General features: G+C 35.3%; 1 protein-coding gene across 3 annotated transcripts in view; it reads left to right on the top strand.

The window, feature by feature from the left end:
• LOC138699198 (transcription factor 15-like) overlaps positions 1-26,390 on the top strand; it is a 109,747-nt gene extending 83,357 nt beyond the window's left edge. The window contains exons 4-5 of one of the 3 annotated variants that reach the window (XM_069825200.1): positions 15,435-15,559; positions 26,035-26,390. In XM_069825200.1, the coding sequence (XP_069681301.1) occupies positions 15,435-15,559; positions 26,035-26,184 (275 nt within the window). In that variant the 3' untranslated portion in view covers positions 26,185-26,390. Of the gene's footprint in view, positions 1-15,434; positions 15,560-26,020 lie in introns of all 3 variants that reach the window. The other 2 variants (XM_069825199.1, XM_069825201.1) reach the window with 2 other exon arrangements.
• The last annotated feature ends 638 nt before the right edge of the window (positions 26,391-27,028 follow it).

Raw genomic sequence — 27,028 nt, 5'->3', positions numbered from 1 at the left:
TGCAGATGTATGAAGATTGGTCTTCAGTATGTTTATATACTGTTGGTGATCCATGACGCCATCGATAAAATGCAAGGTCCCTATCCCAGAGGCACTTCCCTACGAACTATATCGCAAGTAAAATTATCGATTTTTTCCTCAATTTCTGCATTTTGTTGCGCTTTTCTGAGGTGTTTTAGGCCCTCTTCTTAATGACATTTTGTCTACTCAGTCCTACCGGCTTTGCAGTTTCAACTATTGGTCCCTTTTATGGCAGAGAATTTTTAATATATTCATATAGGCTACGTTGCATATAATTCGCTGAGACTGTTTGTTCAATACACCTGTGATCTGCCTGCTGCTAGAGCTCTGTTCACTGACAAATTCACTCGCACTGAGAGCATTATTGTTGTTATTATTATTATTATTATTATTATTATTATTATTATTATTATTATTAACATTATTTGAAACATTAACACTACTTGACGCACTATTTATTTCCCATGGCCTCCACATGTTCGCATTTCACATCGGGACACTAGTCTGGAGCAAACTAATTATTTATTTCGCAAAACATTGCAACCTCGGTTTTAGTCCAAGTGAATTAGACAAGTAGGTGTCATTTTATAATGGAAATAGCTTATTGGTTGCAACAGTGAAATTGAGGCGAGTGATTGGAGCGGCGACACAAGAAATTCAAAACAATAATACAATTAAATTTCAAAGACCTGCCGAATGTTACGCACGAGGCCGCTCAAAGACCTGCCGAATGTTAAGCATGAGACCGATTTTATAATACATTATTGTCGTGATACGCGCTCAGTTCGTAACACAGCTAATATGACGTCATATGAAAATTCAAATTCATTCAATCTTCCTGAAACTTCACAAATAGTTTTGTTGTTCTACATAGATTATAATCATGTTAATTTCATTTAATAAAAATGTTAAATATATTGAAAAATAATTAATATAGCTTATAGGCTTACCAATAATGAGTCTTGACATCCGGGAATGTTCATTGTCGAGTCAACTGCATTGCACCAATACATATTAATGCGAACGATGTTCAAGCAGATGTAACGTTAGTTAGTGATGGAATAAAAACAAGATTACCGTTGATTTGCGTTTAACTGTGAATCGTGTAAAATGTCAGATGTTATGTACAGTTTGAATAATGGCTCGTTTTTATTTCTCGCGTCTAATCAAATTTGTTTTACACTCTTACAGGAATATGTTTTTGTTCTTCAAAATAACTTATGCATAGTATTTTTTTAAGTAAATTCCCCAAATCACGGCTTTAAATGCCCTTTGGGGTGCGGAAAGAGCTACTTCGATATTTTATGGGGTACTTACTCACCCTTTCGCACACCCTAGCAACGTCCCTGCTTTAGCTTCAACTCCATTGAATTTTCCAGCCATAGATGACGCACCACCATACCCTTGTCCCACCAGGTTGCTCATATCTAAACCGAAGTTGATGCACTCTTCTGTTACTGTCTGAGCAATGTTTTTACCACTGAGGTCATAATATATAGGTAGGCCTACGAAACGTAAGAAATCTTCTCTCAGCAAATACCTGAAGTTGACATATCGTACACAAATAGAGAACTGCTCCGTTCCTGAAATATCTAAAGTTTCATCTGCAATGATGCTAAAACATTTAGCTTCATTTACATCACTGATAAGATTTCTTCGTATTATTTTCCCGCATATATCCAGAACATTTTGAATTATATGGCTTATGTAAGTGGATTTTTTTTTCACATTAGCCACATGATTTTCTAAAGTTTTGTCACCAAACGGAAATGTAAACGAGAGCGAAATGTTCTTTCTTCTCAGATTTTGAAAATTTTAAGAGACCACTATCCTCCACACCTGTGGAGTAACGGCTAGCACGTCTGGCCGCGAGACCAGGTTCGATTCCCGGTCGGGTTGAGGTTTTTTCCGGGGTTTTCCCTCAACCTAATATGAATTGCTGGGTAACTTTCGGTACTGGACCCCGGACTCATTTCACCGGCATTATCACCGTCATCTCATTCAGATGCTAAATAACCTAAGCTGTTGATAAAGCGTTATAAAATAACCTAGTAAAAAAAAAAGAGATCACTATCTGCATCGCCTTTCAAAAGCAATTCGTGTTCTCCACAAAATATTATTGTTTTTATTATTGAGAGAAGAGTTTCTCCATTTTCCTGAATTTCTTTTCACCTGTGACTATTGATCTGAGATGCTACATCCTCTTCCTTGTCATTAATTGCCATAAATCGCTCAACTGATTGGACACAGTCTTTATGATAAGCAGTTGCCTGGCGATTATTAAATGCTTCTAACGCATTCTTCCAAAATGGCTTTGTCATCATACAGCCCAAGTTCTGATGACCACCTTAACCTACGCCTTGCTTACAGAACAGAACATAATAACGGCAATAAGCACCATCTTGCGCTTTTGAACATGTTAGCCACCTCCACCTATCCAGCCACTTATTTTGAAATTTAAGTCTTTTAGACCCATGCAGACGTACAGGAAATACATATGAGCTATCAGGTTTTATATCAATTGTCAGGGTTTCATACCCAACATTAACATCTCTAAAAATGTTAATACACTTCGTTTCTTTCACCAACAGGCCAATGTCACTACCGGTACGAGTATGCTGTGCAGAACTACTCAATTCCTAATTAACTATATCACGACACATTTCACCGACAGAATTAACTTCTAGAGATTCTGCGTCATTGAAAGCACTAGTCTTGGCCAATTTTGGTGTTCCTCTTCATATTTTCAGAACCACTTTTAAAATTATTATTAACTAAAACAGCACGAAAACAACTTCACAACTTATTGTCACGTGGCACCACGTTCTTAAGCTAGAACAAGAAGCTGCTGAGGAAAAGAAGTCGTATGCATTGCAATGTAGGGGTGTTATTGTCAGGAAGTTTTAAAAGGAAGGATGCCAGCCAGAAAGAGTGGAAACTTTGTCTTTTATTGCTGTTTTGTTTCGCGCACAACCCGTGAAATTGCATGACTGATGTGAGCAGGATTGGCAGATGGGAAGCTTGAATAAGTTCTTTCACTTTATTTCTGAAAATTGGTTTTCTTTTTATTTTGTTTTATTTATAATTTATTTACTAGCCGTACCTGTGCGCTCCGCTGCAGCCGTTGGAAATAAATATAAAGTAATTACATAATTAAAATAGGAGATTTGATCCAGGGAACATTCGTGTTTGATAGAAGGATAAATCGTTTAATATATTACTTAATTTATAAATTGTATTTAAATAATTAAAATGAAATCATTTTGGTCCAGATATCACTCATTTGGTGCAATGACAATTCCTTTAACATGTTTCTTATTTGTTATTAGATGCAACCATAGTTTAATGAAGATTGACATATCATTTAGTTTTAATGTGTAAACTTATTATTACTTCCTATATGTTTCCATTGAATTATGGTAATAACTTAATTTTAACCCTTGTCTTCTACGTCTTCAGTAAATGGAGCTTGGCCCACTATGGTTCTGAACCCTTCAAATAACTTAAATAGTGATACAGCATATATAGTGATATGTAATTATATTTCTTTCTTTCGGAAATGTAAGAATTCATGATCTCCTATGTACCATTTCCATGGAATGAATAAATGTGATTTTTTCTTCCTACTCAAAAATTTTATATTTTGCACATAGGAGTTATTGCAGGAACAACAACGCTATAATCTAAGGCGGCTGTGAAAATGTAGTATATTGTTATTTTAAAAGTCTTGTATATCCTTTTATCCTTTAGTTTTGTGGACTTCCGGATCTTACAGACATAGAGACAAAATTCAAAATTCTGCTCTTAAAGCTCTAAATCAACTACATGAATGGAATACATCAAATTTGATGACACTCAATTTAAGCAAAAGTAACTACCAAATATTTTCACTCGGTAAAAAAGAAAGAGAATTCAATATCCAATACAATGGCCTACACCTTCCTAGGACTTATGAATCCAAATATCTTGGAGTTATTTTCGATAGTAAGTTAACATGGAGCAACCATTTGAAATACATTTCTGAAAAAGCTCGTAAAAGATTCTCCCTTCTAAAAAGACTAGCAGGAAAGAAATGGGGATGCTCTAGGAATACTTTGAACACTACATACAAAATGTTTATACAGTCAGTGCTGACATACTGCGGAGAAATTTTAATTACTTCACCTTTCATAAACGACATAGAATATGTTCAAAACCAAGCTCTCAGTCTCATTACTGGTGGAATCAAAACAACTCCAATAGATTCTATGAGATTCCTCACTAATATTAACAGCATCAAAATGACAATAGAAGAAAAAGCACTGATTCTATATTAAAAACTTATCAGATTACCAGGAAACAATTGGCATTCATACAGTCCTCTTTTTAGATTGAAAACTAAAAAAACATTCATATCCATTGTTCAAGAATTAAAACAGAAAATCAATATCCTGAATTTGAAAGAAAACTTACAAATTAAACCAAACCCTTTAACTCTATTAAATATAGAATATAATCTAAATTTAACAGAAGAAATACTGAAATCAGAAGTAAACACTGAAATACTCAAACAATTGTCTTTAGAGACAATTAATATTAGGTACCCTCCACAAAACTGGCTTCGTTTATACACTGACGGATCCTTGATCTCCAGAGAACAAGGTGCCGGTGCAGGTGTTACGTGCTGTCTCTTCTCACTTTATAGATCTCTTGAATATGGAACAACAAGTTTTGATGGTGAAATCATTGCAATAAATGAAAGTCTCAGGAATCTTCTATGCCACATCAATAAATTTAGGAATGCAGTTATATTGTCAGACTCCAAAGCAGCTATTCTATCAATAGTCTCTAAACACACACCTTCATCTCAAACAGCAGAAATAACTAAAATGCTCTCTCAATTAATATCACTCAATAAAAGAATCGTATTCCAATGGATACCATCCCATTGTGTAATCCTGGAAAACGAGAATGCGGATGCTTTAGCAAAGAAGGGCAGCACTGCTACTTACAGACCTGTTACTAAATCTACGTATTACTCTGTGAAAAGATTTATTAAATCTCTACATACTTAGACTTCAACAAACAAAATTTGATAACACAATCCCAAGGGAAAAAATGGAACTCTCTGCATCAAAATCCACAGTTAATTCCCGATTTACCACGAAAATCGTCTGTAGCTGCATTTAGATTGGCAACAGGCCATGATTGTTTGGCTAAACACCTGCATAGAATTGGAATATATCAGTCCCCTAACTGCCCATTGTGCAACTCAAACCAAGAAATGGATTCGGAACACCTCAGAATCTGTGCTTCAGTGGCTGGTCATGATAATATCTTTGAAAAATATTCGAGTGCAAGAGGTCAAATGACTTTATTGTCAAACGCCTGGTATTAGAAAACAACAACAATAACAACAACATATCCTTTAATCGATACTACTTCATACAAACACAGAAAAATTCTCTGTAGGCTATGTTTAATAGCTTTCGTTTGTTGTTGTCCAAGGCCCCTTATAAATGAAGTCATTTGTTTTTTATTTCATTACAGCGCCTTAGATGGCGTTGTTATACAAATTTTAAAACTCATTTATCTCATGAAATATCAGTCTCATCAAACTTTTGCATAGAATAAAACTTATCGGAAATGAATTTTTAAAAAACTTTTTTATGTAATATTTTTCACGAAAATTAATAATAAGGGAAATATTTCGATTTATTTAATTCAAGCCCCCTTATAACCCCTTTTTTAAATAAAGTATTTTGAATGCCATATAGTCTAAAATCTAAGTTACAACGAACTTAATTTATATTCCAATTTTCATATAAATCAGTTCAGCCATTATCGCTTGAAAAGGTAACAAACATCCAGAGAGACAGACAGACAGACATACAAACAAACATTTCAAAAAAGCGATTTTTGGTTTCAGGATGGTTAATTATACATGTTAACACCAATTATTTTTGGAAAATCGAAAATTGCCAGAAAAATTTTGGCTACAGATTTATTATTAGTATAGATTTATTTATTTACTAGCCGTGCCCGTGCGCTCCGCTGCACCCATTAGAAATAAATATAAAGTAATTACATAATTAAAATAGGACATTTGATCCAGGGAACATTCGTATTTGATAGAAGGATAAATCGTTTATTATGTTACTTAATTTAAATTGAATTAAAAAAATTAAAATGCGATCATTTTGTTCCAGAGACCACTCATTTGGTCATAAAAATTAGTTTAGGAAATATAGGAAACGAATGTACAGAATAGCCTATCAAGTTTTCTGTGCATAAGAATCTATTTTAATCTTACCTGTCCTCGATTCACTCAGAAATTAGGTACTGTAATAACATTATAGCATTATGTCCATCTAGAGAAACTACACTTTCCAATGGTGAATTAATAATTAATTATACAAATCGGTTAATTTAGCTTCCGATAGTACTTCATACAAACACAGAAACATTCTCTGTAGGCTATGTTTCATAGCTTTCGATTGTTATTGTCCAAAGCCCCTTATAGACGAAGTCATTTGTTTTTTATTTCATTACACTGCCTTAGATGGTGTTGTTATTGTAATTTTGAAACTCATTTATCTCATTAAATATCAATCCTATCAAAATTTTGTATAGAATAAAACTTATCGGAAATTATTTTTAAAGAAACTTTTGTTATGTAATATTTTTCATGAAAATTAATAATAAGGGAGATATTTCGATTTATTTAATTCAAACCCCCCTTATAATCCCCCTTTTAAATAAAATATTTTAAATGCCGTATAGCCTAAATTCTAAGTTACAACGAACTTAATTTATATTCCAATTGTCATATAAATCGGTTCAGCCATTATCGCTTGAAAAGGTAACAAACATCCAGACAGACAGACATAAAAACAAAAATTTCAAAAAAGCGATTTTCGGTTTCAGGGCGGTTAATTATATATGTTAGGACCAATTATTTTTGGAAAATCGAAAATTACCAGAAAAATTTCGGCTACAGATTTATTATTAGTATAGATTAATTAATTTATTAGTTTATTTATTTATTTATTTTTTATTTATTCATTTATTGAAATTCCAATACACTTGGGGAGTCCGGACCCCCTTAAATACGTTCCTGACTACAACTACGCTAAGTGGTTGTCGAGCACCATGCAGTTTGATTTGGTAAATATCTTAATTACTTTACTTTAACAAAAGTAGACTTAGATCTATATGACACCTATTTGAAGAGAAAATCCATTCTCCTATCCTTGCTGGCAGCAAATTTGTCAATATCTCTTTGATTGAAATCAGATATTTGCATAATAAGGTCTCGTTCCACACAAAGCATGGCAAGGGCCGAAAGTCTTTCCTGCGTTACTGTGTTGCGCTGAAATGTTATTATTCTCTTCAGAGTAGAGAAACTTCGTTCTGCCTCGGATGTGTCATGGAAATGGTGAGCAGTACTTAGGAGTTTTACGCTTTCACTAAATGCTTCATTTAAGTTATTGTCATTTATGAAGTCAAACATGGACAATCGCACCCGTAATTTTCCTAAATTCTTCTCTTTCGTATATAGCAGCTAATTCGGTACGGAGTTTCTTCATGTCCAAGAAGTTATAATTCCTGTATGCTGCTTGTAGATGATTTTCAGGAAAAGCAGTATTATATTCTGAAAATCTGTCAGGTAGAAATAGCATAGCTGCTGAAAGATGACCTTTGAATTCAAAACGAATTTTAGTTTGTTGTACTATAATATCACAGATTTCTTTGGCCTCCTGATTTTTTGTTTCCGAGTTATCTTCAATCCTCCTTTTTTCATTGTACTCTCCTGCACAAAAGAAACTTTCGCACTGTCCCGGATGCTAGAAACTACATGCTTAAATGCTTGGATTTGTTTATGGAGATATGATGGCTCACAAGTTCTCTTCTGAACTTGATTGAAAAGAATGTCAATATGAGGTATTATTCGAAGAAAAAATGAAAGCTAGAATACAAAATTTCCGTTCTTGAAAATGTCTTGGAAACCAAGGCTTGTGAAATGGTAGAAGGGTTTGATAATGTATTTTCATCCTGAATTATTGCCCTCATACAGTCAATAAGATAATCTCTGTATTCATATACGGTATTCACACTCCTTGATTGAAAGTTTCATCTAGTTGGAACAGATCTTGGTAGTCGTTTTTTTTCATTACTTCATCTAAAACTGCTGTGCGCTGTGGAGAACATAAGAAAAATGTACAGAGGCCCTGAAGATTAGCAAAAAATATTTTCACATTGCAATTCGCTGATGCGGCATTTTTCATGATCAAATTAAGCTGATGCACAAAGCAATGAACATAAGCTGCGTCTGGATAAGTTTGCTTGACCAATGCTTGAACACCACGTAATGAACCACTCATGACTTAAGCACCATCATATGTTTGAGCGATCAGTTTTCTGAGACAAACTCCTAAATGACGATCAAGCTCATGTGTTATGCTTTCAGCCAAAGACGGTGCATCATGACCAGTAGGAACAATGAAGTCCCAGAATCTTTCAACAGGTTTGTTGTTGTGCATATATCTGAAATTTGTTGGAGACATCACTTGTTTCACCTGCAATAATAGCTAGAAAGTCCGTAGCTTTTATCTGTCCTGAAATCTCTTCGTGACAGACTTCTAGCATAAAGGCCAAAAGTTCGTTTTGATTGGTTTTTGACGTCCCCTCGAAAACCGTTGAATTTTCTAGGTGGGTCTTTAGAGCGTTGTCTAGCTCAGCACTGAATATTTATGAGACCACGAAATAGGGGAGAGTTGCCGAATTTGGACCGTTGCCGAATTTGGACCGTTGCCGAATTTGGACCGTTGCCTAAATTGGACCGCAGTTGTATTTCCATATATAGAAGTATTTCAAACATTTCATTTGGCACCACTGCTTGCTGACGCTGCCTGAGGTACTCATCTTGAAGTTCAGTGAGTTGCAGCCATATTAGCGAATAGGATTGCCGTTAACGTGTTTTGGTGTTTTCGCTTACAATTTTTACGCTACGGATTAACTTAAGCTTCTATATAAAGTAGGAGTAAGAAATAACAATTTCTATACTATACATTACAAGTATTTTTCATTGGCTACTATCTGCGTGTTTTAAAACTAGTTTTTAATTTCATGTGTTTGTTTAGTGATGTATATTTGCATAAGTGAACAAGTTGCCTAGGTTGGACCTCTGCGCGTTGCCTGGATTGGACTGGTCCAATTTAGGAAACTGTTAGTATTTTTTTTCAACATGAATATAAAGCATTATATTATGGTCAACGTTAAAGAAAAAGTAGCATATTGGGGGATTCTGTGTCTTTATGTTTCCAAGATGTCAAAAAGGGGAACTTACCGGAAATGAAATGATGCTTTGAAGATGGCGGTAGCAGCATAAAGGAATGGCGACTATGGACTCAACGAGTGTGCTCGCGTATATGGAGTGCCATAGACTACAGCAAAGATATATGCTGATTGCAAAAACGTTTTCCAATGAAGTACTTCGGAAGGCAAGCAACCTTCAATTGAGATATGGAAAAAATTATTGCCGACCACATTCTCTTGTTTGAAGAAAGGTTTTATGGGTTGACAATCAAAGATATACATAAGCTTGCTTTTGATATCGCAGGAAAATATTATGTTCCCTACACTTTTAACAAGAAGAAAAAATGACCGGAAAGAAGTGGTTCTGTGCTTCTATGAAGCGAAACTCAAAACTTTCTTTCCGTCACCCAGAAGGAGCATAAATGGCCCGAGCTAAGGAGTTCAATAGGGACAGTGTTATCCAGTTTTCCGACCTGCTGAAAAAAAAACTGTCGATGAGAATGGTATCACAGCAAATACTGTGTTCAAAGTTGACGAATCTGGATATACAACGGTGCAAAAGAGGCAACAGAAAGTTATAGCTCAGAAAGAGAAACACCAAGTTGGAACCGTAAGTGATGAAAGAGGTGTAAACACCACAGTAGTCTGTGTTGTCAATGCGGCAGGGTTCTTTATACTGTCACTGGTGACTTTCAAACGCAAGAGGAAATCATGTCAGCTTTTTATTTTTTATGTCTACGTTTCCTTATTCACAGGGACTTTCCAATTCTATGTAACATTTTGCATTTTTTTTTTTCCTATGAGTCTTCCTCTAATTTTGAAATAGGCTATGTAACCGAGACAAGCAACTAATATAAAACTACTTCAGTACAAAGAGAAATATTATGACTGTAACAATCAGCTTGAATGCAATAGTGTTTCTGTAATTAATTTATCTTGTTTTTCTTTAATTTCTCATCAACCTTCAGAGAATTGTGTAACTTCTTTCGCCAAATGTTAATAGCTGATACATTTTTAACGTAAAATTTGGTGAATTAAAGATATTTATAATAAATACCCTTCTTCTACTTATTTGTTTACTATTACTAATGTATTTTTGCGAGGTCCAAATTGGGACACTATGAGTCCAAATTAGGCAACCGGTTTCCCAATTTGGACCATTTCCATGATTTTGGTTTTACCTTTTTATATTTATTAGGAATTGTGTAATTTAAAATATAACACTATAGGATGAAAGTACATAGAATGTAGAATGTACTAGAACATATTTTGATTTAATTTAATCATTATTAAAGACATGGGATTAAAAAACAAAAAACTGGTCCAATATAGGCAACCTTCCTCTATGCTTGGATTAGAAGACGAATCCATTTCGTCGTGACCTCTCAGTGCTAATTCAAAGGAGACACAGAATCTAATACAATTGATGATGGTATTTAGCGCGTATATATTATTGGCTACTTTCCGATTGTGAAGTTCAATGTTTCTTCTATAGACACCGTCCAACTGAGCAGTAATATTTACATTTCCCATGAGGGCTAAACTAAGGACATTTTTTACGTGGGTTGACGATGACTCATGTTTCTTAACTCTTTCATTTAGATGACGCACATCAATCATTCCTGTTTCAGACCGCACTTCTTCGTCACTAAATAATACACACAGAAAACAAAATAAGCATTCTTGACATCACAGCTGCATAACCAGTCATGTTTTTCGAACATATTAGCATTAAAAATTCTGTTAAAAGTCCTACCCTTCGTAGAAATTGTTTGCGAAAGCTTAATAGCAGATGTTGGTCTACCAAGTATTTTTATTTCTCTATTTTCACCTCTAATGACCTAAAAGAAATGGTTGCGATTGTAAACTACTAATGGAATTAATTTCTGTACACTAGCAATTACTTACTCTCTTATAATTATCACTTTTAACAAGACAAGAAGCCACCGGTGTAGCTCAGTCGACTAAGGCGCTTGCCTGCCGATCAGAGTTGCGCTCGGACGCGGGTTCGATTCCCGCTTGGGCTAATTACCTGGTTGAGTTTTTTCCGAGGTTTTTCTCAACAGTAAGGCAAATGTCAGGTAATCTATGGCGAACCCTCGGCCTCATCTCGCCAAATACCATCTCACTATCACCAATAACCTCGCAGTTGATACAGCGTCGTTAAGTAACCAAGTAAAAAACAAAAAAAACAAGATAAGAGAAACTCATACACACCCGAAGCATAAAACGCGGTATAACGTACATATATCAATACGATCCAGAAGGTAGTGATTTCAAGGCGAGAACTCATTGTGTATATAAGTCATAAACTGTTTGCTAGCAAAGGCTAAGGTTATATATATATATATATATATATATATATATATATATATATATATATATATATGTGTGTGTGTGTGTGTGTGTGTGTCATAATTTTTGACCAATGAGAGCGTTGGCGGGAAAACGTCACCCAGTATGCTGCGTTTGAATTTTCTCGGCTGAAGTGTATTGAACTTCAATTCGCATGACGATAATAACAATTAACATGCAACTAAACATACTTTGTACGTTCAAATCACTTACCAAATGATTCCTTCTGCTGAGATTTTTCACTGAAGTCAGCCGAGGCACTATAAAAACTCATTTTCACTGAGTTTTGTTTTGCTACGCTTCCTAGTTCTGGTGAGCGAAATACTGTAGTACCGATATAATGCTTCTAAGTGTTCAATGTTAACACAATAAACAGTCCTTTTAAAATATTATATACAACATAAAAAGGATACAACATTACAATAATTTCATTTTCTATTACAACAAGAATTTTATCCAATAATTTTCTTAATTTTCTTATTTATTTTTCTTCCTGAATCACCATCAAATTTTCTCTTCGTAGAAGTAGTGGAGATTCTGTCCTTCATAACCTTGTTCAGATAACAGATTCTAATGAATATTCGTTGTCTGGCGAAGCTCCGCACTAATACAGAAGGAATATTTGGCTTGTTCGAAGAAAGGAAATTAACTGTTTTCATTACAATGTTCCTGCTTGATTTGAAAGAATCACCATGAAACTTGCAAAATAGCATATCCATTTCTTCACATTGTTTTAACCAGTTATCTGATGGTTCAACTAAGCCGCCAAATGATAAACTCCTGACCCATGAAGGCATGCTGTAGGAGTGAAAATTATTTGCTGCCTTGTATGTGTGAAGACCCAGTTCTGGAAATTTATCTAAATGTTTCTTTGCCAAGTATCCAGCGATATATTGCAGTCCATCGCTTTCTGAAATATTAGTACCGGCACGGCTGGTTGATGGTTCTGAAATATCCAAAGAATTGTCCGGATTTTCTGTCTCCATTTCTTCCTCTCCACCTGGTAGATCGCCAAAAAATACATTGCTTTCAATGTTTGCTTCTTTCAGAACTCTTGAAAGTAAATATTCTTCACTTAAGTCTGAATTAGCATCATGAAGTGTGTTCGTATTCTTCTGTACAATGCCAGGATTCTTACCCAGTAAAATCATACGAATTCTATATACGGCATTCAAGGGTGAAGGGTGGTCATGGAGCCCGCCTCGTGTACGTATCTGAGAAAATAAATTCTCTAGACAGTTTTGGTTTAGTCGATATGTAAGAATGTAGATAATGTCATACTTTTCCTTAAGACTTGCGTATAATGACATTAATGAGTTTATTGAAATTAATATGCCTTTCTGAAATATCTGTGCTGTACGCTTATTTAAGCATCTCATTCCAGATATAGTGTTAGTTGTATTTTTCAAGACCTCATCCTGGGCCTCTAGGTTCCTGCCATATGGTTGTGATAGTGGCATTTGTGCTATGGGGTAGTAGGTATTCATAATGCTAAACCAGTGGTTTATTAATTGAATGAAGTTCCCGACATTTATTGCTAGCTGATGGTTGTCCCCAGGCAAATATCTATTTAATGCCACTGCCGTGTCATATGAAAATAATTGAGTAGCTAAATCCACATTCTGTCGTTGTACCCTTTCGCAAGTCAAATGATGGGAATTGAGCTTATGACAGCTGTTGATTTCAGAATTCGTTTTCCTAATGAGGTCAACTACTGGCTCTTTTGAAATAAATTGTTCCATCATCCAGACAAAAGCCTGTATCGATAAACTAATTCCTTACTAATTTAAGTAGGTGAGGAGCATCAGCGAAAAAGAAAATTCTGTCTTCAGTGACAGGATGAAAACAATATGTTTTTTTCTGTGCTGATATCTAGCTCTTTCCATAGCCCCATGTTTCCTCCCCCACAATCCGAGACACAGGCAACTACACTGTAATTGACTTCATGCAATACAGTTATGATTTCATTCAGTAAGGCTTTTGTTACCTTCTTATCAAATCCTATATAAACTGGTTGTTTCCAATTACTTAACAGGCCTCTGGCCATTATTATTTGCATATAATTATGAGGCCCCATGATTTTGTCTTCTTTTCTGTCATATTCGTGGAGAGATGTGACTTTCATTTCATCGAATGATAACACTGTGACACGGTCGCGGGTGCTGTTAGTTGCACTTGTGATATGCATAATCTCTATCACATTTTTGAGAAGCCCGTCTGTCAAACACAAATTTGCTGCCCAACGTTGCAAGGTAGAAATTCCTGGCAAGGGATATTTCAGTTTTTCTCTTACATATCTATATGCTCTTAAACTAAAATATCGTAATGTAAAGGCCTTGGAAATTTCTTCATCCGACCACCTTGCTTTGCTTTTCTTCTTTGTTACTATTTCTAATTGATTTTCTAAAAGGAAGTCTGAAAGTGTTTCTTTCATTCTATTATTAAAATCGTCTTGTTTTAGGTTCATCATATTGTTCAGTTCCGAATAACGGGCAGATAAAGAGTCTAAGTCGCTTTCTAATTTCTTTATTTTGTCCCTAAGATTTTTATTTTCCTGTAATAGATCATTATAATTTCTTTGAAGCGTTTCGAGAGCGTTTTCTGCAAAACGCACTTCATTTTTGTCGGAGTTATCATTTACATCACTAGGTTGGGAAGATATCAAAATTTCTTTCACAATTTCTGTGTTTAGCTTTTTCTTAAATGTTTCGTTCCTATCACTTGAAGGATTGACACCTGCTATAACTGCACTTGTATAGTGGGACCAACGGATCTGTGCCCCCGTAAGATATGCGAACTGAACCCCAATTCCTTCTCAGCCTCGGTAATTCATTTCCCTCCCTGCATTCCTATCTCTCTCTTTTTCATCTCTCTCCCTTTCTCTCCCCCACTACTCACAATTTTGAACCTTCTTCAGTTTATTTGCACTTGCAGTCCAGTGTTGTCAACTCAACACCAATACTGTAGCACGGAGTTGTGAAAAAAATAAATAAGTGTCATAAATAAATATCTTCCTTACTGTGACGGAAATCTTGTCTTCTCTTGTTAGTAACAAATCACAACCCTCGTTCAGAAGAATTGACAGGTGCCCGTCAAATCCACGTGGAGGCAGAGTTGCCGCATCTTTTCCGAATTTCAAGAATCCCGTCACTTTCACTGCGTAATTTCGAAGGTCACCAGGATTGTGGCAACTGTGCAATGTTGGGACGAGGGGACAGGATGGAATTTTTGTGTAGGAAGTCATAAATCTGTAAGTGGGTGTTCAAAGGAGCCACCGAACTGCACTCCTTGAAATAAAATATATAATAATAATAATAATAATAATAATAATAATAATAATAATAATAATAATAATAATAATAATAATAATTATAATAATAATAATAATAATAATGATTTATTTTAGCTGGCAGAGTTAAGGCCGTAAGGTATACATATACAGTATATAACCTTAAGCAAAGGCACGCCTCCAGAGTTCCTCCCCGCACCTGCCCCTCTAGCCTTCGAGTCCCTTAGCAGACACAGAGTTAACAAGGCTAGTACAGACGGACATACAAGTCCTCTACAGATAATAGGGGCATTTCATATTATGTTTAGAAAAGTAGGCCCTATATAGGCCTATTGGTAAGTCGTCACTGATTATTACACGCATTATTTACTTATAAAATTTCTGGAGGTAGCGCTAACTTGTTACTCCCATCTAGAGCCGACCCTGGTTAATAGGAAATAAAAATGTAATTGAAATTTGCTTTGTGTTATAGGACCAGTTGATCAGCCTTGCCTAAGACCTAATTTCCACTCACAGGACTTCTCACCCGAGCACAACGTGCTGGGAGTTCAGCGATCTCCTGTTTGTACCTTCTGTCTTGCGAGTCAAAAGAAAATGGTAAGTTATCATTAAGAGACCATTGTACATTATCACTTAAAAATTGAACATTTACCATTAACGTATTTTTTTCTCTTGTACTTATTCTGTTTATATTCCTTTTTCCTCGTTGGTCGAACTGTTACGATGTTAGGTTTAGAGGATGCTTATCTGTACAGACTTACGTCAGGGAAGTATATCTGAAATGGATGATTGTCCATACAGGATCAAACTTACCTCCTAAATTTATAGTTTAGTAAGAAGTCCATAAGAGGTCATTGAAATCGATAATTATCAGTGGAGAAATATGATTACTCGAGAACTACTTTTCCTTAATGATTTAACATTAATAGAAATGCTTGAGAATAGCTTCTCAAGTCTGTACTTTCATAGCTTGCCGTCATTTCGGTATAGAGAACTGGCTTAAAATGAAACAATGACGAAGTCATGACCACCTGATAGCAGTATCGTTTGTTTCTATGTTTACTTTTCTCTCCGCTTAATTTGGGGAGCTCGACAGTCAGAAAACTTCAAGCAGCTGCAGAACTCTGGACACTTACCCCAAGACCAAAAGTCTCATTACTTTTCGCCGATACATGAGGAAAATATTGTCTGTGGGTTTAAGTTTGTACAGATTTCTGTCCAGTTAAGTCTCTGTGTGTATGAAGCCCTTTAGAACGATAAACTTTTGAGGGCGGTTTATCATCCACGAAGTCCCCGCGTTAAGGGAAAATGTCTGCAAGCAAATCTTGTTAAGACTACATAAGTTTGTAGATAAAGAGTGTAGATAAAGAGTGTAGAGATCTGCACAATATGAAGAACATTTTGGCAAAATATGAAATAAATATTACACTATCAATACATTTTCGATCCTAAAGCATTTCGAGCAGGTTTACACCATTATTTACAGAATAAGCCTTAATAGTTTTGTGTATATTCAATATGCTAGGTAACTCAGTTTAATTAATAGTTTTGTGTATATTCAATATGCTAGGTAACTAGTTTTTTACACTGCAGAGAACAAATGAGGGATGACGATAATACTTTAGTGTAGACAATGACTATTTAACGTGATATAGAAATATTGAAATAAGAGGCATCTTGCATAGTAAGAGTTAATAAATCAACCCTAAATTAAATATCTAAATAACAGGATATAACGGGAAGTCCAATTGTTGCGAAACTAATCAAATTAAATCTAAGCTGAAGTAGCACATCCATTGATAAATCTTTTGTACACAGAAATAGACTGAATTCCTATTCGACAGAACCTATAATCAATGGCTTGTCTGAACATAATAAACAAATTCTAAGTGTTTCCAATGTCACTGAACAATTTCAAAATATGTATGATTTGAGGCTTTCTCGGCGTTGGTTCGCTAATATGGTTTCGAGGGATATCAGCCGAGTTAAGATTATGGAATGTTCCAAGCTTTCAACTGCTATCTCTGCAGCCATCCCTTTAATTTAAAAACTAAGAAAGGATCGTAAATGCTGTATCTAGTGATTATTTACATTTATGTCTACAAAATGAATCTTGGAAAAACATATATGAAACTGGTACTACTGATATTAAGAGTAAATGTATTGAATTTTTCACTTAATTTCATAATCATTTCAGTAGATGTTCTCCACTCAATGTTGTGAAAAAATTCAAAAGTAAAAACATGTAGATAACGCAGGGACTTCAAAATCTCATGTATTAAAAAGAAGAATCTATATGTAACGAGTTGCAATGTAATGATCCTCATGTTCTTAAATACTGCAAGAAGTACAGTGTAATTTATCAAAAATTATGAAAGAGGGAAATAAAATATATTTGAATAGAAAAGTACAAAATTCAGATAATGCAATTAAACCTATTCGGAGTATTATTAAATTTAAACTTGTAGGTATCCTAAGAAAGAAAATATTTTTTCATTAAGACCAATGATTATAAAGTAGAGGATCCCAAATATATTGCAAATTCTTTTAACGTAGTATAGTATATAGTACAGAAATATTATTGACAACTTAAACATTAAAGATTTTGCAATTGGTTACTTAACAGATGCATTTAATAATTAGTATTAATATATGTAATTAGTCAATAACTGCAACAGTGCTTTTTCATTCAATCATAACAAGAATCAAATTGAATGCACATTAAATTAAACACTATTGCAAACACGTAGATAAAATAATTAAAATTAACTGAAGGTGTGAGAATGAAATAATCCAAAGCCATACTTTTAACAAAAATTGTTTTGTGCGAGTGCATTTCTTACACATATGGAAAAGCTATTAATAAAATATTCTAATAATTACTCAACAAATGACATAGCCTAAGGACTCTAAACCTTTGTAAAAGTTTGTCTATTATTATATATATTTTTAAATTTCATTTTAATTGTTAGTTTTTAATATATATGCATTTACATTGTATATGTGTGTGTATAAATGCATTCATTAGATTAACGTTTATAATATTATAACTTGTAATTTTGTATTGTTGCGATCATTAACACTTAATCTCAGGACTTTGTAAAACTCTATTTCAACGTTACTTAGCTATTTCAACGTTATTTAGACAAAAAAAATCGTTGTGTAGACTAAGAATCGAACTCGCACTCTTCTACACAATACGCAGAAGTCTTACCGTCTGAGCTATTGAAACGACATGAAAGCTTTTCTTTCTGTGCGAAGTGTCGATCTAGTCATGAAGGTCCATTGTCGATTTAACTACACGATTTATGTATATATTTATATTTTATTTACGTAATATTATCATATTTTTTGCAGTTTTTGAAGTGAATTTCGGGACGATGCTAGTAACAAACCAAATAGCCTGAATATAAGTAACTCAATATTCGTTATCTTGTGTATCAGTGCTCTGGTCTCTGATCATGCGCAGTGTCTTACATCTGAGACTTAGGAATATTCAATCGTCTCATCCTTTTCCAGGGAAACTGTACATGTCAGCTGAGTTCAAGCTCCCTGTCCATATGTCTACTGCCGAGCGGATGACAGTTTGGTACTAAGTATTCGATAAATAAGTTACAATGTCATTCACAGTTTAGGAATATCATATGTTATTAATTTATGGAGAAAGTCGTCGTAATTCAAGTGAGGCAAGAATATGTACCGTCAATATTTTCCGCAACGAAGGTTACCTATTCGGCGAATTTTTGTAGCGGTTTCTCAACGAATATTAGAAACTAGAAGTCTCTTATCTCGTTTCGAAAATCACACAAACAGAAATTTATTTTAAAATAGTATTGCTTTATGGAAGCTGAAGAGATTAAAATGTTGCATTTAAAAAAAGTTCGTGTGATTTTGTGCAGTAAACCATTATTGTTTATTTTTTAGACGTACAATAAAAAATGGACCAATATTGTTAAATAAAATAGAAATTTACCGTAAAGTTCTATTAATGAGATTGAAAGTTTGTATTTGCTGTTTGTTTTATGTAAACAACGGTCCGTCCTGCATTAGAACAGAGCATCTGTTTTGTACCGGTATGTCTGTATCCGCCTGAACTGACCGTGCACTTGTAAACTCCCTCCTCCCCATCCAGCAACTTTGTCAAACGCCTAATATTGTAAACTTTAATAATTAGTTAAATATTGCAATTAGAAAAAAAATGTGAGGACATTTTTCTTCCTCATGACGTGAATAATCATCAGTTAAAATAATGACACTTATACCCCTTAGGCGCAATTCACACAGAGAAGACGTAGACAGGACGTGGCTAGGACGTCGGGCGGAGACACGACGCGGACATGACATGAGCAAAGCATACTGAAGAGTCAAAAAACCTTGCGACACTTGCGCGTCGCACAGCTTTCGTAATGTCTTCTTCAGACGATGAGGATGCCCTGGCTCTCGTACAATTTGGTAATATTAAAAAACACTGATAAGATTTTGTGTGCACCCTTAGTGGTTTGAAAAAAGGAAGAATGTATGCCATATCTTATTTAACTCGTTTTATTTGGCCCGAGTTCGAATGCCGCTCGGGGCAAGTTATCTGGTTTCGTTTTTTCCGGTGTTTTCCCTCAATACGAGCAAATGTTGGGTAACTTTCGATGCTGGACCACGGACTCATTTCACTAGCATTATCACGTTCATATCATTCAGACGCTAAATAACCTGAGATCTTGATACAGCATCGTAAAATAACCTAATAATTATTTTTATTTGTTTTATTTATTTATGTATGCAAGTTTATTTATTTATTTATTTATTTATTTATTTATTTATTTATTTATTTATTTATTTATTTATGCATGCATGTATTTATTTATTCATTCATTTATTTATTTATGCATTTATTTATGCACTTATGCACTTATTTATGCACGCATTTATTTATTTTTTATTCTGGTAGAGTTAAGGCCATGGGACTTTCTCTTCCACACTACCAGAAGTGAAATACAGCCTATACATTGAAACAATAAAACGTAGTAATATATATATATATATATATATATATATATATATATATATATATATATATATATATAAATTCGTTACCATGCACATTAAGGCACTTACATACTGTATAATGAAATATTGACTAAACATGATACATAATTATTTACAATTTATATCCTATTGCCACTTTATAATAGGCCTAAATGACAATTTATACAAATACATAGAACAACCTATCAAATTCGGCTAACACTCACAAATCAATTCCATGTAAAAGTATGTAATTTTAATTCTTAATTTAAATTGATTAACTGTTCGGCAATCCCTGACATGAAGAGGTAAAGAGTTCCATTGGGGACAAACTGACATGGAGAAAGAGAATGAATAGAAAGAGGTACGGTGACGAGGAATAGATAATGAAGTCTTATGTTGATTCCGCAAAGTTGTAACATATTCAAAGCGAGTTCTCAGATATTTTGGAGTAGAAGATGTGATGAAAGAATTGAACATGTATCCCGACCGTTTCCAGAATTTTTATTAATGTCCCACCAATGCTTCTATACCATATTAATGGTTAGAGCAGTAGTGTCAGAGTTGTAAGCTACGAAACCGGTTGTGGTGCTAGAGGCGCCTAGTCGGAGCGTGAACTTGCTTATGTCTGTGGAAGCACCGGAGCACGCAACGAGTTATAGTGGAGCGCTCCGCTCCGTTTAGGCTGTGTCTGACAACGCTGGGTTAGGGCGTCTCCCCGCGAAACCAGGTGGCCCGGGTTCGTTTCCCGGTCGGGACAATTTACGTGGTTGAGGTTTTTTACGGGATTTTCCCTTAACCCAATATGAACAAATGCTGGGTAACTATCGGTGCTGGACCCCGGACTCATTTCACCGGTATTATCACCTTCATCTCATTCAGACGCTAAATAACCTAAAAAGTATAAAGAATCGTAAAATAACCTGAAAATAAAAAATAGAATATATAATATTACACCATCCCTTCACAAATTGAATGTCAAATTCAAAATCGGCGCGAATTTTCTTTCACTGTCAGACGGCACGTGTCGCTTTCAAGGGCCACTCGTGACTCGAAAGAGGCGAAGCGCTGACTTCGAAGTCGCGTGCCACTATCCCGTCCTCTCTGTGTGCATTGATACATTTGTTTACATGGGAGAGACTCGAAAAGTCATCATGTCTCCGCCCCATGACCGAGCCACGTCTTCTCTGTGTGAGTTGCGCCTAAGGCGCAATGCACATAGAGAAGACGTGGTCAGGACGTGGCTCGGTAGTCTGGCGGAGACACGACGCGGACATGACGTGAGCAAAGCATACTGAAGAGTCAGAAGTCTTGCGACACTTGCGCGTCGCACAGCTTTCGTAATGTCTTCTTCAGAAGATGAGGATGCCCTGGCTGTCGTACAAAGGTAAAAACGTAAAGCTATCCCCGTAACATGCTATGAAGGCACTTGGGGGGCATGGAGGTAGAGCCCCATGCTTTCCATTACCTCGGCACTAGAATGAGGTGGTGTGGTCGGCACCACGCTCTGACCGCCTTTTTACCCCCGGGAAAGACCCGGTACTCAATTTTACAGGAGGCTGAGTGAACCTCGGGGCCAATCTGAAAGTTTGGCAACGAGAAAAAATCCTGTCTCCACCTGGGACCGAACCCCGGACCTTTCACAATTTGCAAATATTCAAACACAGAGAAGGTTTTGGGTGGACCCTTTGTGGTTGAAAAAGGGAAGAAAATATGGCATATTCGATGTGATGAAAGAATGGAACATCTATCCGGATAGTTGCCAGACTTTTTATAGAATGTCCCATGTATACCATATTACACAAATTAACGGACAGCCTTAAAAAAGCTACACATTGGAGACAGCCTATTTTTCCAGAGGAGAGATTTTTGATAACATTGAGATAAGTTAAAAAAACCCTTAATTTCCAAATATTTTGTTTTTATATTACATAATACAAGAAATCTTGGAAGCCCCATTTAAGGGAGATGATGGGTGAAATTCCTACTTTTTAGAATTGTTTGGTTAGAGGTGTAAATTTATAAACAAAATATTATATTAACTACTATAAGAATTGACATATTTTTATGTTACTATCAGCCTAATACTTATTTTTACTTTATTCCATTATTTTGACAAAAGAAAGTTGCACATTTCAGAATGTATCATCTTCTACAAATTATAAGTCTCATACCATATTTTTGCAGCATCTCTGAACTCCTAGGAAGCAATAAAGTATTCTGAGGAGCAAACTTTCACACATCTTAATCGTGATAACTTAAAAATTCACTGAAGTTGAAACTATTTTCTGTCATATTCTTCCGCATAGAAATCAATGCTTCTTATATTTACCGACCTGAAGCAGTGATGTTTGCAAACGATGTTGATAAAGTGGCATACGAGTATGTTGGAGTTGCGTTGACTGATTCCAAACTTATGACTTGATTGAGCGATCACTTCCCTGCTAAGAGTACAGTTGTCCGTGGAATAGTTAGAAGTATTTTGTTCAATAATTTGTTCTGCTAATTGCAGGATTCCCATTTTAAATGTCCGTTTTTGATGACAATTCAAGCTTTTATGTCTGGTAAAACGCTTTGCAAGAATGCCATATCTGGATCATGTTCGGTAACATTCTTGTTCAACAAAATCTTTCTTCTTTCTTCAGAGTTGTTACAAGCAGTATCATTTACATCACTCAAAGTTCGTGTTCTTTTCTTCTTATACTTATCACTGGCTACTGATGGAGACGACTTTCTAGGAGGAACGATCCGAGGAGAAACAAATGATGTTGTTGGAAGAAGAGATTGGGGCAACGGATCATGCTCATCATTATCATTATCGTCGTCGTGGAAGACTGCATGGTTATCCTCTTCGTCGTTTGGTTTCTCTTGCATTTGTTTTGCCATTGTGTTGTCTTTGGAAGGGCGAGATTTAAAAAAGTGTGTGGTGGTGCCAGATAATACTCTTAGGCCCGATTGTATAAACCATTTAATCTTAGATCAGAGGTTAAATTGATCCTTGTTTCAGCTGAACTTGGAATTTTGTGTTGTATAAAGTCTAATCTGAGATTAATTTGTCTCAAACTAAAGTCAACTTTGACTGCAGAAATTTCTCCGATTAAGTTAGATGATCCAAGTTCAGTTATTTCTTTTCTGTTTGAAATATACGAGTGACAGATTGTGCAAATAAAATATCCATTATTATTAATTTTAATAGATATGTTAGGTACATTTATATATATTTCTTTCAATTTCTTGCCTTAATACAAAAACATTCTTATATTTATAAGGCTCTATCGTGTTCAGCAGTATCAAATAACATAACCTATAATTATATTATGTTTATAACAACCATTAATTATTAATGGATATGACAGGTACATTCATAAATGTTCAATTAACTGTATTACTAAAGGAAAATTGTCGTTTTATAAAGCTTTATTATGTTTAGCACTATCAAACACCATAACATGATAACAACTTGGAGAACAGCCAACCTTCTTATTGTCCGCCATTATTTACATAGCACAAAAAACCAGTGTCTCCAACAATGTAATACGGAAAGTCGCCAAAAAGTAGTTGTAAAGTCGCTAGATTTCTCATTATCAACAAAGAAAGATCAAATTTTGTCACTATGGGATGCTAAAAAGGTCACTAAATCCCTATTTAAGAAATATAAAAGTTAAAAGAAATTGTAGTTGAAAAAGAGTTAAAGTCACTAGATTGGCAACACTGAACAAACCTGTGTAACATGGTCCGCGCATCACGTATTTCACCTGTTTATGCGATGTTGCCAAATCCTTTTCACGTGAACTTAGATTGCATTTGAAGCAAGGTAATTTGATCGCAGAAAAGTTTTATACAATAGAAGAAGTGTCTGAGCTCGGTTCACTTTTCGATCTTCGATCAAAGTTGATCTTTAGTCAGGGAGTTTTATACAATTGGGCCTTAAACTGGTTTAACTCTAGAACCTGAGGGCTGAGCTCTTTTCTTATTATACATATTTGCAGTACCGTCATCTAATATTTTTCCAGCGCTCCTTGCTGTCACTTACTGAAAACAAATTAAATTCACTTAAGGATCGACAAATTAATTTAAGTATTATTTTGCCAGAATGACACATCAATAACTATTAAATTTTAAAATGTGTTAATAATTAATTAAATAACAGTCTTCGTTCCTTTGCAGGTACTATTCGACTTGATATTCATTTAAAGCACTATCATTCTGTTTTCTCAAAGGACAGTCGACGATACGAAACATTGCGCATGAAACCTCTCAGGTTATTTGGGACAAATTACAGCCAGAGTTCATGCCTACACCTACTACAGAGATATGTGTGGACATAGCTCAACGTTTCTAGTACAGACTATAAAATTTACTGAATTGTACTGGGAGTATAGATGAAAAGCACATTGGAATGAAAGCGTCGCCAAATTCAGGTTCTGTCTTTGTGAACTATAAAGGATTCTTTTCTATAGTAGGCCTATTGCTAGAAGTGGCAGATGCGGATGGCCTATTTGTGACGTGGATATTGGTGAATACGGACGAAACAGTGATGGACGGGCATTTCAGTGTAGTCAATTTGGAAAGCTATGCAACAAGAACGTCTCCATTTACCTGAATCAGCTCCACTACCTGGAGAAAAATAAATATTCCTTATTATTTTGCAGCAGATGAAGCGTTCCCACTTAGAAGAAATGTAATGAAACCTTTTTCTCGGAAACAATAAATTAACGGACGACCGAAGAATATTTAATACTAGGTTGTCTAGAGGACGAAAATCCATAGAATGTACATTCGGTATGTCGACATCGAAATTCAGAGCACTGACTACCTCCATTTGTTGTCACTCTTCTAAAGTTGATGTGATCGTCCAAGCAATGTGCGTGTTGCACAATGTCATAAGTGTGATAAAACATTTTCAAGACCTGGTAATGACAATGTTATAATAAGTAACTCCGTGAAAGTACCACAACCAAGAAGGCTAACTCCGCAATACATCAGGGAATATCTTTGCAAATACTTCAAAGAGCGCGCTCTCATCTCATTACAAGATAGATATTGCGTTTGATTAAACACTTGCATTTTGTGATGTTTCTGCTAAAAAAAACACTAATTCATGCTTTGTGTTCAATGAAACTAATAATAAGTTGTTAATAAACTTACCTGTTTCGTTTAATTTTCTTGCGATCGTTTTGCCATGCTTTGTCCTGTACAATAATCTAAGCGATTGAAGTCATATAATAGTGGATACTTTTCAATCTCTTCACAAAATTGAATATTAAATTCAAAATCGTAGCACATTTTGTAATGAAGTCAGACGCCACGTGTCGCTTTGAAAGGTCGCTCGTGACTGAAAAAAGACGTAGCGCAGACTTCGGAGTGGCGCTCCCCCATCCCGTCCTCTCTGTGTGCATTGATACATTTGTTTATATGAGAGACTCGAAAAGGCATAATGCCTCCGCCCGATGTCCGAGCCACGTCTTCTCTGTGTGCATTGCGCCTTATTACACGCTGTATAATAGTTTTTAATGGATTTGTTTAAGGTATTCCATATGTACTTTTTTTGTAATAAATGACATTGATTTATTTATATTGTCATCAGTACGGTTCACAAACAGGATATTAGTGACTTTGATTTTATTTCTTTTAACTCAGAATTAATATTTAATTCTGCAAGTTTCGATGATAATCGACGAAATTCTTTCAACTGCCCCCGGACCATCGGACACAGTGTAAAATTGTGTAGTCCGGGCAATCGAGGACGTATGGCAACCCTAAGTTTATCGATGTATATTGAATTAACGAAATATTTTTTCACTCACCTTATATTAACTTTCGGTCTCCTTTTGTAAGAAAAAGTTATTAAGCTGTTCAGTGTACCAGAATTCTTATAGATCCGACATCTGCGTAATTGTTACCAGTCCACTATATAAATCATTGCTTCGCCTAAGAAATAGATGATAGAACATGACTGTCCTTCTTTCCTGTCTATTATTATTATTATTATTATTATTATTATTATTATTATTATTATTATTAATAAATACCAACTAGCTGTTCTCTTTCAGAAAGCATCCCCGGCCCAGGGAGTAGTGGAGCAGTTCAGCTTCTCAGTGCCAACGCATTCATCCCTGGTTAGCAGTCAGGCAATTGTCTTCTACCCACCTCAAACACCAGGAAGCATTGATACATCAGAGATGAACACTTTCTTCTACTAAGAAGCAATGAGACTCTTATTTGCGTTAATTGTGATAAAATAATAAATACCAGACATTGTAGGAAAAGAACTATGTTGTGTTTTCTGTTTATTCAAATCCTTCAAGTTGCAGCAGTTTGTCAATGAACGGAGCTGTTTTGGAACTTCACTCTTTGAACACCTGATGTTTGTGTTTCTTCTCAGTTCTTAATAATACTAGTAAAAAAAATCAGTCGATTTTATTACGCATGACATTAGTCTATTGTTGAACATTAATATTCCTAAGTATGATATATTTGAGCGTTGCACCACGGATTGGCCGAGAATTGGGAATACTCCCTTTATTTGCGATATTTTGTAGATACTTTTGAACTTGGTTATTTAACGACACTGTATCAGCTATGAGGTTATTTTTGCTTGGATGCGATTGATGATAGCGAGATGATATTTGGCGAGATGAAGCCGGGGATTCGCCATAGATTACCTGACTTTTGCCTTACGGTTGGTGAAAACCTCAGAAAAAATTCAACGAGGTAATTAGCTCAAGCAGGAATCGAACCACACCCCAGTGCAACTCCGGATTGACAGGCAAGCGCCTTAACCGACTGAGCTATGTCAGTGACTGTTACCCTACTATTGAATGCTTAATATGGACACTTAACCATGGTTTAAGGGTACGGTATGGAGACCGTCATTGTCGTAGTACAAGTGAATTTTGCGTCATAATCAGGCAGATGTTTTGTATAGATAAATAGGAGCCACGTGCGTACTTGAAGGCATCTTCTACAGCTGCTCGCAACTTCTCCGTTGTGCGATACCGGTTTTTATTCCCATTGCACGGTTACAAAGGTTACTAACACGCCAAC

The sequence above is a fragment of the Periplaneta americana genome, chromosome 1, assembly GCF_040183065.1.
Source record: "Periplaneta americana isolate PAMFEO1 chromosome 1, P.americana_PAMFEO1_priV1, whole genome shotgun sequence".
Lineage (NCBI taxonomy): Eukaryota > Metazoa > Arthropoda > Insecta > Blattodea > Blattidae > Periplaneta > Periplaneta americana.
Note: the sequence above shows the minus strand (reverse complement) of the source record. Positions and strands in the feature narration are given on the sequence as shown.